At 49.6% G+C, this 16,527-nt stretch overlaps 1 protein-coding gene across 2 annotated transcripts in view; it reads right to left on the bottom strand.

Annotated features, from left to right (window-relative positions):
- Positions 1 to 16,527, bottom strand: part of LOC130538571 (cadherin-24) — a 99,745-nt gene that overhangs the window by 48,672 nt on the left and 34,546 nt on the right. For both annotated transcript variants that reach the window (XM_057056299.1, XM_057056300.1), the window contains one exon: positions 9,287 to 10,999. In XM_057056299.1, the coding sequence (XP_056912279.1) occupies positions 9,287 to 10,726 (1,440 nt within the window). In that variant the 5' untranslated portion in view covers positions 10,727 to 10,999. The remainder of the gene's footprint in view (positions 1 to 9,286; positions 11,000 to 16,527) is intronic.

Genomic DNA, 16,527 nt, shown 5'->3' with positions numbered 1-16,527 from the left:
GAGGTGACACACACCCACGCACACACACACGTGCGCGCCGGCACATTTGCATGCTCTCAACTCCTCATCGTTCAAACAAGCCGGAATAAAAATATCTTCTAATTATGCAGAAGCACTCAAACATAAAACCTCTGCAGAAGGAGAAGCAGCCGACGTCTGCGGAGCGACGGGGACCTCAGAGGACGGAGCACAGCTCCGTGACAACTTTTAAATTCCATCTGAACTCCTCAATAAAAGGCCTTCCTGACAGCATGCGTCTGTGTGTGTGTGTGTGTGTGTGTGTGTGTGTGTGTGTGTGTGCGTGTGTGTGTGCGTGTGCCATAAAATGCCAGATCATATCAAAGCCAGGAGGAGCGGGGGTCCATCCTGTAGCATCGATCCACCATCGATGTCCCTCTGGCCATTATGGGCCCTTTAATCTGGTTGCGGTGGGGACGGGAGACGCCCGCTCCTCCCGATCCGGTCCGATCCGGCTCCGGAGGGCACCGCGTGCGGCCTCTGCCCCGGCGTACACAGGAACACACTAAATCCCTCCATCAGCCGCTGCCTCCCACTCACGCACTTGCGAACCGAACATTCATTATTAATCATTATTAGACTTTTCCTTTAGCACCATAAGCTGCCTGATGCGTCCCACCGCTGCTCCCGTCCTCCGCAATACATTATTCAGGACAAAACTGTGCTTTTAGCTCGGCGCTATGCAAATCCTGCTTTTGATTATCATAACCAGCTGATGTATGAGCATGCACGCGTGTGTGTGTGTGTGTGTTTGTTGGTGGTTTACTGCTCAGTGTTCCACTTGGATGGTGAGCACTTCACATCCGATTTTTTTTGAGCTGAGAGAGACGAGCTTGGAAAAGGCCACCGGAGGCCGAACACACTGCCGGAGCTTTAAAGGGCGAAGCGCCCACATATATGCCACCGCGCGCCGCTGCCACGAGCAACGGCCTCACCGCCGGGACACTGCTGTGTTTATGGCCGATGGAAATGAGTTTTGCAGCTGTTTTTTCAGAAATTCCGACTTTATATTTGGCTCCGGACCCACGTCTGCATCCAAGTTACGGAACCAGCTTCATTTCCAAACAGAAGCTCCAGTTAAAATCTTGCTAACATCTGTTTGTAGAAGAGAGTTAGCCACTCTGCCACCCGGATGAATGCAAAGTTCACTCTAATTCCGTCTTTATTTCCATATAGACGTCTGTTGTCAAGCTCCGCACGCTGGGATGGCAGCTGGATGAATTAAAATGTCCACCTCCTCCCGGCTTCACCTCTTTCACCTCCTCCCCACCGGCGTCACCTCCGCCCCCCGCCCTCCCCTGGCCTCCCGCTCGCCTCAGTTTGACCCCGAGCTCTTCGTTTGACCTCCTCTCATCTGCACTCCAGCTGCCTCCACACCCACAAAAGCTCCTGCATTCAAAACAAAGCAGCGTTCCGAAGCTTCACCTTATCGACACATTCGGAGCAGCTGCGTTTGGTCTCTGGGGCTCAGCTTTTGTAGCCACGGCGACGCACGGACACGTTTGTTGCACGGCAAAGGAAAAGGTCGGAGTCCTGAAGGCTCGCCCTCTGGCCATCGTTGGGAGCGGGCGAAACCGAACACAGATCAACCGTTTTCCATCCCTCAGGTTCAGAAACCAGCACTTTGACAGAATAAAGTCTGAGCAACGAACGCAGCGAAATTACCTCTAGTGAGCCGTTGAGGTGCTCTTGAAGGACTCGTGCTCGCTACCAGGGATGCTGTTAACAGACCGTTAACAGACGGACAATACAGCAACGTTTCCATCCGTTATGGAGACACTCATACTGGGCGCGTGGGCGGCGCCGGGCCGCCGTGGGATCGACCTTCCGCTTTATTTACCGCTGCCTGAATGAACAGACTCTGGATGTCAATCTTGACTTCTCACCCCAGTTTTATGTTATGGGAAAAACAAATTAAAAACGATCCAAAGAATGAACCCGGTGAAAGCAAAACCCGGAAGTTCTACATAATTCCTCCGTGCAGGCGCGCGATCGCTGAGCGATGCACTAATTCGTTCCAGAAGAGGCCACTTCTGCATCGCTGGGCTCCACCAGGGAGGATGTGAGGACGTTATTCCCTTTAAATTGAACAGTTATAATCAAAATATGAATAGTGGATCAACAGCAGCGGTGGTTTATTAATGACTTCAGGAACGCTGATGATCGACTGAGCGGCTCTATTTTCTGCCTGAGGGTGATGTGTCAGCTCCTTCCTGCCCCCTTCCTCTAACCATCTCTTCCTGTTTTGACATGTGACGCCTCCTTTTCACCTCCTCGCCCTGACACACGGGTTTGTCCGGGGCCACGGGGGAAAGTGGAGAGCGCGGTCCGGGGCCGGTGCAGAAATATCCGCCCAAGGTTACGGTCACAGAGATCACCCTGGGCTGCATAAATTAAACTCCTCCACGGTCTCCGTGCTCCACACTTTCCCCGTGTGTCACTTCCCAGCGGCCCGGTTAAGCGCGCTGGCTTCCCGACTCCGCTGACACGGCTAACCTTGGCAAGCCTCCCGTCCTGGCACCGCGTTTAATCATGGACCGCGTTAGAGAGTAGGAAAACACCGAGTTAGCTTACCGAGCCCCCGTCCCGACGGCGTGAGGGTGGGAGGGAGGGCGCGGCGCGGCACACTTCACCAAGCCTTCGCACGCGTCTCACCGGTTAGTTCTGCGTGGATTTAAACCTATTTTTACGGAAATAATTGTATTAAAATAAACAGCCTGCCATGTGATGCGTGCACAAGCGCGCGCGCTTCCCAGGGACTACTTCTTCCACGACCGATGACACCTGTGCAGGGATCTCGCAACTTCAGAGAGAATATGGGAGAGTTTCTTTCCTCTTTTCGGAATTCTGAAAACTGTCGGAACGCCTTTTTTTCCTGCACCCTTAGATCGTCCGCTTAAATTACCAGAAACAGGCGATTAGCAAACACAAATGCAGGACTTTGCTCCTGGCGCAGCCGGCGTGGAGAGAAAGGAAAACGCTTTGTCATTATTTGTTTTTGCTAACGTGAACGTCAACGTGGCAGAATCAAAAAAGGTTGCGACAGGAAGTACAGACAGTTCACTCGAACAGAGGACGTTAGCTGCGGCGCTAACAGAGCCTCGTTAGCGTCATTGCGATCGGTTTTCAACCGCTCCTCAAAGAACCGGCAGCCCGCCGCCGCTTCCGCGGGAGAGGACTGATTTAAATTCCCAGCCTGACTTTGCCGGTTTGTTCAACATTATCCTGAGATGAAACACGAGCTATAAGAGCGAACGGTGATTGGATGTAAAGGCTTTCTGTGTGTTTCCTTTCAATTCCAGCCTGAAAAGGCTCCCTGCTTCTTATTCTTCTACCTTCCCAGCTTTGTTCTCTGTCTTCCCCATCTATTATTTTCCTCCACATGTCATCCTGCTCTCCAAGTCACATTTGAAAGTGGCCCCCACCGGGCTTAAAAGGATACGTAGCCGCTAACATTTTCTTCTCCACGAACCCTGTCCGTCCCGGGCGGCTCTTTTCGTAACCTTTTCCTTCTCTCCTCGCGTCCGTCCGTCCTCTCATCTGGGCCCTCAGGGCTGAGGGGTCGGCATCACAGACGCGTGTGATCTCGGCTCTACCTCACACGTTCCTCCTCGCCACCACTTGTAAGCCATTAACCTTTTCCTCACTTCCTGCCATTCTCACTTCTTCAGCGCACCATTAACGCCGCCCTCAAAGCGCCGATCGTGGCTTCTCCTCCGTAACCTCGCTCTTTTGCCTTCTTCCTGCATGTTAATCTGGCGTTCCCGTGTCTCCCGCTCCCTCCAGTGCCACACTCGCTCTGTAATTCCCGTCTCCCCCCCTCCCGCTGCGTCAGGCCCAGAGGCTAAACGGCGACGCCGGCGAGAACAGAGTGGGAGCAGCATAAAAGACAGAGATGGCTGCAAGATTGCCGTGTTTTTGTATCATTATTCATAAGTTCCTTGTCAGCAGATGTGTGCTTACTGTTGGGATGAATAAAGATGTACGACGCATCAGCCGCTTATCGGGAAAAACTGAATTCCGGGATATTTGCACTGCCGTCTTTTGCCGATTATGTTGACGTGCGCGGGCGTTATCAGCGCGGGAGTGACTGAGAAGAACAGCCGCGATGTGGAGGTCGTGTTCCCGTTCCCGTTCACCCCCCATTTCTGTTGATGGGGGAGCAAAATATCGCTCTGCGCCGTTCTACTGTGTCAGACTTGTGCTGGAGGACCAGGAATAGTGGTGCCGGAGACGCTGCAGATTTTATCGCCACCTGTGCCTCCCGCCAGAGAAAAAGGTCACAGGAACAGGAGGAGAACCCGATGTGTAATTTGTGGCTCCTTGTTTTTCTCCTCGTCACCTCCTTTAATAGATCATCGTGCGCTACGCCACAGCAGCATCAGCTGTGCCGCGTCATGCCGCTCTGCGCCGATTAGCATGAACACGGCTCGTGCTTATGCACAATGTTTAGATCTTTTATTCTGCAACAGAAACATTTACGGGGTACAAACATTTAGTGCGACGACAGACGACATCCATCAAACATTTATTAATAAAGGAAAACCGATTTGAGCTGCTCGGAAAATGACTTTTCCCGCCGCAGCTATTTTGGCTGTTTTGGGCAGATAACGCCATCATGAGATAAGCTCATAAAGATACAAATTACACGCAGCGTAGGAACGGTATTAATTAAACTAATAAGCTGAACAAATGGGGTGTGCTTCCAGAACGTTACTTAAGATTCGGAAGAAGAGACAACAGAACAAGATTGCCTGGAAAAAAGAAGCGGGATTGTCCATGGATCTACTACACACTCGCAGGAGACTACACTTCCCATGATGCAACCTGGCAAAGAGTCGTAGCTCAAAAGTTCAGAAACAAATCTGGTTGTTGCTAATCCAGCTGTGGAGTTAATATTTGCCAACGTCTTGGAGGATAAACGAACGCGAGGACACCATCAGCCCACGCCGGCTGGTGGGTGCCAAATAAAACACTGGCGCCATCTTGAATCGTCTTTGCCAAAGTCGGCGCCAGCCGCGCGGCCGAGGCCGCTTTGGCAGACCGCCATCGGCCTCTCGGCGAGTTTCACCCTCTGCCATCAGACACCATTTAAACACGAATGGCCTCAACACTGTGACACCGGCGCACTTGAAACTTTTATCACCTCATTATTAATGACAGCTTTTAATTAATTTTGTATACGGGATTATTTTCCGTTGTGCAAGGTTGTGTTTAAAAGCAGAAGGTTTTTCATTCATGCAGCACATAAAATGCCTCTCCAGGGTACAAAGACAGGAGTGATCATCGTTTTCCTACAGAAGGACCTTTTTTATCGTGCTGTCTTCAGAGGTGTGGGTGTGTAACACAAACAAAAGTGGATCTTTTCACACTGTTTATTAATTAAGAACAACTGAGCCAACGACTAAGTTGGAATCCAGTGTGTATTTATTATTGCTGTGCACACTAATCAACTGCTCCGTCTATATTTAGCATGGTAATAACACGTGCACTCATTAATTTTAATATACTGAAGCCTGACAAAATCTGCTATTTATTATTTGTGGTAAAAAAGTAAATAATACCAAGCTAAATACATCAGCTACCAGCCAATTAGTGTTGACCTAAAGTCTTATTATAGCGACTCTGTTTACTGACAAGAAAACCATCTTAAAGACGTAAATGTTGCGACGTAAGACTGTTAATACTGATGGGTTTTTTTACAGGAACTTTATTTAACAAATGCTTTGAGTTCAGTGGCCGGAATCAAAGGAAATACATCAAAATTGAACCGGCCAATCAAAGCTGAGGCCTGAAACTGCACAACTATGCTATCTAATATTGATATCCAGCGTGTTTGTGATCATAAAACATTTGAAGATACTTTGTAGTTTGGAAATCAAATACGCTCTGTGCTAATTTAACAGCTGATTCCCATTTTTCCTGACTGTTGACTCTGCACTCGCGGCTTTTTTCCTTTTCGCCTGTTTTTCCCCCCCCATTTTTAATTCTCTTGCAGAAAGACTCACCGAGCAGATTAGTGCTCCAGTTTCAGCAGCTCAATCGACTCCACTTAAAGACAGAACCAAACCATTTGGCACCCGTAGTAAAAGGTGAGAAAAGGCAGTTAAAAGCAAAGTTAAATCCCTCAGCTACGCGCTAAAAAAGTCACATTATGGCGATATTATTGCCAATATATCTACATACGCTTCCTGTGCTGAGGACGCCCAGCAGAGGGAAATTAGATTGTTAAACATATATATTTCATATGCAATAAAGAGTGATGTAGAACTCATGAAGCTGAGGTTCTTTACCTGCACATGCGCTCACAGGTGCAGAGAGCAGCCGATAACTGGGTTTTTACCCATCTCCAGCTGCCCCCAGGCTGCGTGAACCAGATAAACACATGTTGCAGGGCACAATAAGATGCGTGCACGTGAGTCGGCGTATTCTACTGTCAACGCTTCCTGTTGTGTCGCAGTCCGAACGCTTTTATTCATTACCTGTTCCAAACTTGCAGCGCTGCCACCGGAGCGCCCTGCGCAGCACAGGCGGTCGCGGTAACCGTGTAGCACAAAATGAATTATGTATGTTGATGCCGATGTTAATGAGATGCTAATGGCGGTAGCCTTCCTGTTGCGCCGCTGCGTTGGTAAATGCTCAGGTAGCTCAGGCGCTTCGGTTACAACCAGCACGCGTATGTATGGGAATTTAGAAGCGCCAGAAATGTCTACACGTCATGTTCCTCCCCACATGAGGTGCGTTAGCATTCAAGAGGAGACCGAGGAAAAGCTAATCAGACTGCCGGGTCCCCCGTCCCCCCCTAATCCCAGTTCTGCTGAGGTGCCTGTTTCTCCTTAAGAAAATCTGTGTTTCTCTCACACTGGCTCTGCAATCACTTGAAACCCCATTACAGACCATGTGACAGCATCAGTTAAATTCACAATTATCAGGAGACACTCCAGAAAATATAGTAACGCGGCGGCGGCGGTGAGTGTGTCAGACAATCCGCAGCTCGGAGGGCTTCGTACCCTTTTTAGCAACTCCTGTGAACCTTCGACAACTCCAAAAATAAAACTCTTGGTAAATAAAACCTCTGATCTTTTGACAATAATCAGACATTTTTATGGGTGAGCGGACATGTGGTGACGCACCAGCTGCTGCTTTTACGTAAATGCTCCTTTGGAGCTATTTCAAATGCAAGAACGTGCGTATAAATATCCAGAGTTGTTCGCTGTGTCCAAAAACGTGGCCTCTGATTCATTATCAGTTAAGCTGCAGAGCCTTTGTCTCCCTTTAGCACCACAGATTAGAGTCCTGGCTCTTGTTTCCAGCTTTGCTGCAGATTTATCCAGACAGAAAAGCCAGAGATCACACAAAAAAACCCCAGTACGAATCAGTGTTAGCCCCCTAACACTGATTCGCGGCTACTTTTGAAGGAGGGCACACAATTAAATACAAAATTGCCGGTTTGAATGGGCAGCCCCTGCGCGTCAGGGAGTGCACAGACCCGATAAAGGTGGTTCATTTCTTCACAATCACCGTCATTTTGCCCTGGATGAAAGCACCGCCGGGGCCCCGTTTGGAGGGGAAACACTAAGCGGAGCGCGCATTGATCTCTCTACCTATAGAGCCGGCCTACACTGGAGCAGAGAGGGGGGATTAAAAATTCATAAGCGTATTTAGATGTATAAGAGCATTATTCATGTGTGCCATCACAGTCTAATACACCAGGGTACTAATCACACACACACACAGTCACAATAGCGTTCTGGTCGTCTTCCAAGTGTCAGCGCTATCATATGGGCACGTGTGTGTCCTGGCTTTGTTCCCTCCTTGAGTGCCATACAATGTGCTGGCATAAATACCTGCTTGACACAGCAGATTGGCACTAATGGCTCTACACACGGCACCATCTGTACACCGGCCCGTTAGCTTCTGCATCTTCTCCGTCCGTGGGCACTCTGGCGTTGGCTTTGGACGTCCATCCCTCACGACTGCAGAGGCCATAACGGCCAAATTAGATGTTTGCAGAGCGACTGCAGAGTCCAGCTCCGTGCACCTGAGCGCTCAAACTTTAAAGCGCCGCCAGTCGATTTGCCGCGATGAAGATAAACTGAACTTATTTAGCGGCTGCATTTACTTCACTACCGTTTAGCCAATAACTTGGTGGTTACTTTGCCGACTCGGCGCTGCGTCCGAATGGAATAGGGAATGAAACCTCCCGTGAAACACAAAAACTCATTATGATTTTGTTATTTAAAAGCATATTAGAACATGAAATAGGGGGTCGTTTGAGCCATTTCGGTCGTACTCAGAGCCTGTCGACGTCTGTGCCCGAGCTCAGTAATTCAATGTTAATCGCTGGCATCACATGACTTCTGTGCTTTCCCGCCGCCTGCAGCGCTCACACAGGGATCATAACTATTCATTTGCTCAGCAAACCAGCCACACAGGCTTATAAATTAGCTCATCTACTGCAGCTGGGCACAGAAAACGGCCGGGGCTCGCCGAGCGGACGGGAACACGGCCATTTTAGAAACAGACACCTTCCGTCCGGTCCGCGTGACGACCTCTACACTCATGGGGTTACGGGTTGAGAGGAAGACAGAGGCGGTGACCCTCAGGCAGCGAGGGTCACACACGCCAATCCAATGATTTCAATAAATTACAGAGCCAAGCAATCCAACCCCAGCCCTGTGTGTTGCTCTGGCGGGGTATAAATCCCATCAAAGGAAGTGTAAATCAATCTGAAACAGCATTAGCAGGACCTTGTAGACCCCTGACCATGAGGGAGGACAACTGACAGGTCGCACCAACAGGGAAATGACACAGACACACTACTCCTGCGTTGGGCCTTTGGGCGTGAATCGATGCTAGATGAAAAAGTAAAGCTATTAATTCTCCTGGATATGTCAATTCCCATTGGTGGGTTCAGATTGGTAGTGATCATGACCGGCCCCTTGGGCCGACAGGATCTGGGGATTTTGTTAATACCTCAATACTCCATTGATTCATTAATGCATTTACGACTACCTGGAAGGCACCACATCACACCAGAGCAAAGTTAATCAATTCCAAATTTATAAGTCTGCGTAAAAAGGGGGGAAAGAGCTTGACTGGGGTTAAATTATACGAATCAGTTTCTGAGTAAAATGTGTCGGCTACCCGAGAGGGGGACCCAGAGATTAAATAAGCCTTGTAAAAGATTTGTAGCCACGTGTTAAATATTCATGAGATAGTTCACAACCTTTGTAAATGATGGACGAATTTTTGTCCTTCCGCTTACCCGTCCGATGAGCACCGGTTCGGGTCCGGCGTACTCTTCGATGACGAAGAACTGGTTCCAGATCCAGCTCCTCCTGCTGCGGGAGCGCGGCCCCGCCGGTTCCGGTCTTCCCGCGTCCTCCTCTGCTTCCTCAAACACGAGGCCGTTCCCGTTTTCCGAGCTGCCGACCTGTGCAGAGGCTTCTTTGGCATCGCGGCTCCACTCGGGTGCCGGGTGGAGCTTTAGGACATGACTGCTGTTGACAAGTTTGTTGTCTTCATCTGGAGGGTACTGAGCTGTGCTGAGTTCTGTTTGAGCAGAGTGAACCGACTCTGCTAATGGGTCTCTGTGGGAATCCGCTGCACTGCCTCTCGCTCCCAGGGGCTGCATTGTCAGCAAAGACGGAGCGTCATTCGTTGCAGAGAGCACATGCGGCGGCAAATGTTTTGCGGATGCTAATGGCGGCTCTGTTTGACTTGTTATCGCTTCCTTCTCGGGGCCGAGACCGACCTCGCTGCCAGGTGTTGACAGTGAACGGACAGGACCCTGCAGTCCCACCCTGGCCTGCCCTCTACCCACATCAGGGCTGACTTCACCGGGGGGATTATTAGGGGCGCCGTCGGCCTGGTCTTGATTAAGATCTGGACCAGTGACTGGACTTCCGTTCGGTAAGGCTGTTTGATTATCCAGCCCAGAGTGCAAAGGAGCGACAGCTACGTCTTGTCTCTGCACTTTCTGAGCCTCCAACTGTCCGTGATTAACGTCAATCAAGTCTCTTTTTCTACTGCGGCCGCCTTTGCTCGCAACGCTCCGGCTGGGGACGTTCTGCATTTGGGAATTGACGATCCTGACCAGGTTTTCTTTGGACAGCAGCTTCAGAACGCCGTAGCTGCCAGTGAGGTTGAGCTTTCGAGTGGAATCAGCACTGAAGCCTTTTCCCGGAACACCTGTGGTGTGAATACCCGAATCAGATCTGCACCTGGACCTACACACGAGTCTGGTTCTGTTGCCGTGCAGTTCTGACTTATGATGAAGAGACTTGTCTGATTTTCCCGTTTTGCCTTCAACATTCTTGGTATTGTTCTTGGCTTTCTTTGCTTCGTGGACCGGCTCCTTGTTGCTGGCGTGCAGAGCCGCTTCTTTTTTATCGACCGGCTCAACCTCCCGCTTGGGCTTGAAGGCCTTCCTCTCGCCATTTGCTGCCGACTGAGTCGCACGACCCTGCGATATTTTGGAATAGGAATAAGTGCCGGAGTCAGCAGTCTGCTCATAACTGATCAGGTTCCTGAGGGTCACCACAGGCAGAGCATTGGCGTCCATGCTCGCATCCCTCTCCACAAGCTTCCCCAAGTGCGATGTGCCTACTCCCTTCCTCCGGACAATCTTACCGGTGGCGGCGCCTCTTGTAAGCCCCTCCCACAGAACCAGGGAAACCAATAGAAGCAGATTTCTTGCAATCATCTTGTCGTCGAGCAAGATGTTCTAGTTTGAATGAGGAGCGAGTCCTTGCTTTCCAGTTGTCTTCATTCTCTTTTCTGTTCTGCAGCTTTTCATGTCCCTCTTCTCACTTTCCCATCATGCACCATTCACGCCGGTGCCACAGCAGGTGTCCGTCACTCCGTCTGTCCTTTATCTTTCTCCCCTGCGCTGCCGTGTACCTTCGTCTATCTAACCAAGACTTTCTCTGTTGGTTTTGTGAAGCGTCTCATTCAGTTTTCCACGAAGAGCTGAACCCTGCGAGAAAAAGATAACAATAATTAGGTTAAAACTTTAATCATCAGGCTGCTTTAATTAAAAATGGAGCAGAATTCAGAGAATACAGGTGGGGCGATAAAGAGCTAAAAACGACAGAAAACAGTTTCAAACGCAGAAAGAGATTCAAACAGGAAGCACATTAACCGATATTTTTACCGATATTACAATGACAAACATCTTTGCTCCATCAGCCAGCTGAGTACAAAGGTAACATCCTTTTAGTCTACACGGTGGAAAAGAGGATGAGAAAAAAGCTCCAAGCGTTGGGGAAGAGAAACGACTGTTGAGGATTTTAGCTACGATACGGCGCTAGCGCCGTCCCACTTTGATGCGTGATTAATTAACTGGATTAACACAAGGCTTTGATCACCCAGTTAGAATGTCAATACAGATGCAAAGCTCAGATAGGGAGGCACTTTGTTGTACACGGCACCTCGGGCGCTGGTCGAGGCTCCTCAACTCTCGCCACACGTACGAGGTGAGCGAAACTGTTTTGATGGGTCGCATTTCATGTTGTTGCATGATTTCAAAGTTCTGGAAAGGAAACTGGGTCTTGGCCTGGACATCACGAAGTGCACTTCCAAAGCCTACATCCACTGCATGTTCTGCCAAAGTTCCTCAACCTTCTCCAAGATGTCCTCTGTGTGTCCTGACGGGTCAGAACTGCTTTGCTGGTGTCCATTTTGTGGGTAATTGTTGTCAGTAGCTTCAGCTTCAGCCAGACTTGTTCCTCTACATGTTGATGCTACATATTTCATGAAAATCCATCTTTGTCGGGGTGCATGACACTTGCTCCGCTGTGACGCTCAGGCCCTGTCAGCACGTTCAGCGGGGCATGACTGAAGTTGGGGCGGCCCTCTAGGAATACTCCTCTCTCATCTCCTTCCCGACAACACCAGCTACCACCTCCTCCCCGGCCGCGCTCTCTCCGAGCAGAGCTTTTGATTTACAGCAAAGATGGGAAGAAAAAAAAAGATGATCCACCCCTCCCTTTTCCCACTTCTCCCACTCACCACCTGTCTCCTCCTCAGCCTTATATATCTCTCTAAATCTCTTTCTAGCCCCTCTCTTTAACTCGCTATTGTTTTAGTATCCACTCTCCTCGTCTCCACTCTCTCATCTGTGTCAATCACAGCCCTGTCACTTTGTCCCTCACCCTCCGTGCACTCTTAAGTTTCAATCACTCATCCGGCCCTCTGCCTCGGCCTTGCTGCATTAGAAGTGACAGCCGTCTCGCCGCCTGCCATCTTGACAACAAGCTACAGCAGCATAATTGCCCGCGTAAATCAGTCAAATCATAAAAATGCAGGAAGAAGGCCGTCCCCGGGGGAAGGAGCCATAAATTAGACGTGATCACATTGGTGAAATTAATCCAATTTCCAGTCATTTGTACGTGCAATTTCAACGCCGTTTTCAATTAGTACCTGGACGCAGCAGCATTTCCAAGTTACAACGTGAAAACAGTTAGCCATAAATTTGGGGTTGACCTGCAACCCTGAGCCAGGATAATTGGTGGCTTGATGGATGTATTTGCATCACTATGGCTGCATTAGCCTTAATTACTGATTTCAAACACATCCTAGTGCACATTAGATGACAGATACACAAACCCGAGGTTACAGGTGATGCCGGTATGGCAAAACACTAATTATTTTTAGTTGCTGTTCCTACATTGTTGATCAGCCTGAAGCTAAACTGGCTTGTTGCAGTGAAAAACAAAGGCATAAATTACTGTTAGAGAGAGACGGAGAGGCTAAACTTTGAAGGAGAAGCCAATACATCTGCACAGATGGGCCAGTTCCACTGGGACTGGAAGACTAAATGGACAGATTACATTCGGGTAACTATTAGGTGCTAAAACGTCCGATAGCTTTTTGTTTTTTCTGCAGCATATTTCGTACAGAATCATCAAAGCAGCCGCTGCAGAGGACGCGAGGCTTGGCCGGCCTGTGTTATCTCAGTTGTACAGCACGGGGAGGCGATCAGGGTGAACTCAATGACAGAGCGCTTCTTGCCCCCACAGGAACTTATCAGTCAGGAGTGTGATGGCCAGGCAATCATTGCCACAGGCGCCTTGTTAACTAGCCTGGGGCAGGTGGTGGGATGCAGTGAAGAATCCAAACATGACGCTGTTGCCACCTGAACCAGCGATTTTGCAGCATTTTTCATGTGGAACCCTTTTGTCAACAGGATTTTTGTTGGAGCGCTGAGCAACAAATTGCTCCTGAAATAGTTCTGGTGCCATTAAGAGAAAGACCTTCAAATCAACGGCCCTTTCATTCAACTGGATCCCGTCTCTTTAGTTTATTTACACCAATCTTTTTTCCTTTAGGAAGAAAAATTTAAGCTTTAATTCAACTCATGACATATTTAGGGTGCTCCTGGAACCGAGAAACTTCTTGGTTCCATGGGAAGCATCGGCCTGTGCAGTGGTAAGTAACGCTAATTGGATGCTCAGGTGGGGAACACGAGCCTCCTCATTAGAGCTCCGTGTAGTGAAATACAGCGAATTGTTGTTTTTAATCTTTGCACGAAGCAGCGAAGATCAGGATGTTTATTTCGCTGGCGCGCAGCAGCATGTTGTCTTCAGGAATAAACAGAGATAAGGCGGCTACTGTTTGGGAGCTTCAGGGAGCTCTCACTTCTTAATGAGTCTTATAAGAATGCACGGCTGAGGTATCCGCCGAGGGATTCAAAGCATGTGCACTCGCCGCTTGGGAGAGAAGCTTTCCCTGTGACCCGGTTCATCCGAAACGCTTCCATTTAACTGGAAAAAGTGTCAAAGTCTCAGATCCTTAGATCGATTATTCCGGTTTCACCAACTCAAGGGTGTGGGAGTGGTGCCGACTCACCACTGCATGATGAATAAAGTTCCTGGAAGTTCCCAATTTACAGCGGAACCATTCCAAAAGTGTGAAGACGTAGTGGAGGACGCAACGATGGTGACAGTCGGCCGAGTGCTGGTCAGATTTACCCTAAAATACTGGTGAGCTTGCATCTCTCCCACCTATATGCATAAATATGCCGGTTTTTACTCCCGGGCATTTTCGCTGAATTTGTCTCTTCTGTCAATCACGCAGACGTGGCAAGACGTGCTGGCTCACCTACAGCAACGGCACCTTCTCTCCAACGCCACAGAAGAAGACACATCGCGGCTGCTTTCCAAGCCTCGTTGAACATCCTGAAAACCTCTTTATCCATTTTATGCATATAAAAAAGCCCGAGACTTAAAGCCGCATCGATCCGACCTCATGAAATTCATCTCGCTTGCAGGAAAACCTTGAAACTTCCACACAATCCTAAACATCAATACGAACTTTCTTCTTAATACTCGTGTTTCTGCTGGGAAGGAAAATAAAGAAAGCTCTGGGGATCGCCTTTCTGGACACAGCAAAGTCAAAGAGAAGAAAGCGGGCTCTCCCCCACCAGGGGGGAGGAGGAAAAGCAGCCGTACCGAAGGAATTATGCATGGAGCAACAAAGGTAAGTTCCAGAAGAAAGATTGATGAGGAGGAACAGCGAGCATGCGTGGTGGAGGGGACGTGTGAGGCGAGGACGGCGGAGGGTGGACCGGGCAGGCGGCAGCGCCCTCCTCAACCCGAACTCGGTGGAACAAAGGTCGAGGGGTCGAAACAACGGCATGGATACGCCGTTCACCTGTGTCCCTAGCCTTGTGTCCATCAGTGTCACTCCTGGGAGAGGACACGACGGGAGGGTTACGCCAGACGAGAGGTAGCGTCGGTAAACACCGACCCGTTCGGAATGAATCGACAGCCGCGCACGTCGCTCTGCTGTGAAATTCAGTCCGCTTCAGTATGGGCGGCTGCCTGTTGGTGAGATTAAGACTAAAAAGACTCGGCGTAACGGAGCAGCGACGAGGGGATTTGGATTTGCTGGGATTCGGCGAGATCAATGTGGTTACGCTGAACGGCAGGAGTCAGAGGCTTGTAAAACGCGCATTTCAAAACACAACAAGGGCCTTGAAAATGGCGAGAGAGTGAGCAGTCGGGTGTGTGTGTGTGTGTGTGTGTGGGGGGGGGGGGGGGGGGGTCGCTGCCTCGAACCAGCCGCGGCGTGCACAGACTAGTTTATGGGTAGGTTTGGGGGGCGGCTTCGCGCCTCTGTCGTCTGCTCTGACGCGCTCGATGAAGAATCGCTTCCGTTTCGCACGGAGAGCCGAGCTTGCTCTGACGCTAAGCTGCCGTTCTGGTCATCCGATCTCCGTGCGTGGCTCTCGCCAAATAATTTAGCGCGTTGACGTTCAAAGAGGAGCCTTTGGATTCGCTGCAGGCGCTAATCATGCAGACCTGCAAGCCTTTACACGATTTAGCTCCGTGTTAATCCCGCCGATAGAGCGCCGCGGCCCAAATGTAGCCCGTCCAGGCTTTAGGTCCTTCTGACCAGGAGGAGCTCACCAGGGTTCACTCAGCTTCTCCCATTTTAGGAATCACAGTCCGGACGGTGAAATCCCAACGGACAACACAAACTCAACCAGGCAGGAAACAAACTAGCTTGAAGCCAGCCGCTTTGAACGCCTCCTCCCTCAATACGAGCAAGTTTCCCTCGTCTCTCGTCTCAATTTGCAACTCCTTGGTGGTCAAAGCGTATAAAAGTGGACGGATAAATCCGTTTTCTGCTGGGTCCCATCCAGATGGACCATCAAGACGCCATTTAAATGAGAAAAGGAGCCTGTAACCTTTACTTATTGGACAGTTTCAGCATTATGAGGAGCCACATCGGAAAATAACACTGCTCATCTAGAGCCTCTTGAGACCCAAACGGCTCTCTTACAAATAACTTATTATAAGCTTTATTAATATTACTAGACTGCAAATGGGCCACTTGTAATAAATGCTAACTGGAGGCAGCATGAAAGGACGATGTTTTGACAGAGATTTGGGGACATTAATGATGAATTTCTGTCAGGGTTGATAACGAGCTGATCAGATGTAGAGGGAGAGATAGAAACAGCTTCATCTGGAGCCTTTAATGTGCATTAATCAGGACAATATCCTGGTTTCCTCCCCCCGCACATGGATTCAGCAACAGATCAGCTTTAGATTTGCCGCTTCAGATTCCTAAATTTGCCAACACAAAATCACACAGAGGCCGAGGTGAAAAACGGGCGCTCCTGAGGTGTTTTATTCATGGAAAACACCACAAGGTTTGAGACTTTATCAGCGCTTTGCTGTGACAGGCTGTGCTGCTTGTAAAAATAAGAGCTGCAGACAGGAGCTTGTGGAGCACGTGAGACATACGCTGCCCTCTGGAGGCTGGCCGTTGAACAGCCCATAAACGCCTCCTACTGGGTTCAGTCGAAGCCTTCGCTGCACATGGTTGCTGTTGTCATTTCTAATGTCATGTAGGGTGACGTGCATGATGGCGGCTGAACTCCAGACTCCCGACTTTGCCAGCAGCTAGCGCTAGCGTCGCGGCTACTGTGCTCTGTCTTTGTAGACAGTGAGGAAGCGGCGATGCGCCTTCCGTCTGTATTGACGTCAGTGCTTG

The sequence above is a fragment of the Takifugu flavidus genome, chromosome 15 (genome assembly GCF_003711565.1).
Source record: "Takifugu flavidus isolate HTHZ2018 chromosome 15, ASM371156v2, whole genome shotgun sequence".
Lineage (NCBI taxonomy): Eukaryota > Metazoa > Chordata > Actinopteri > Tetraodontiformes > Tetraodontidae > Takifugu > Takifugu flavidus.
This window is presented reverse-complemented; position numbering and strand designations above follow the sequence as displayed.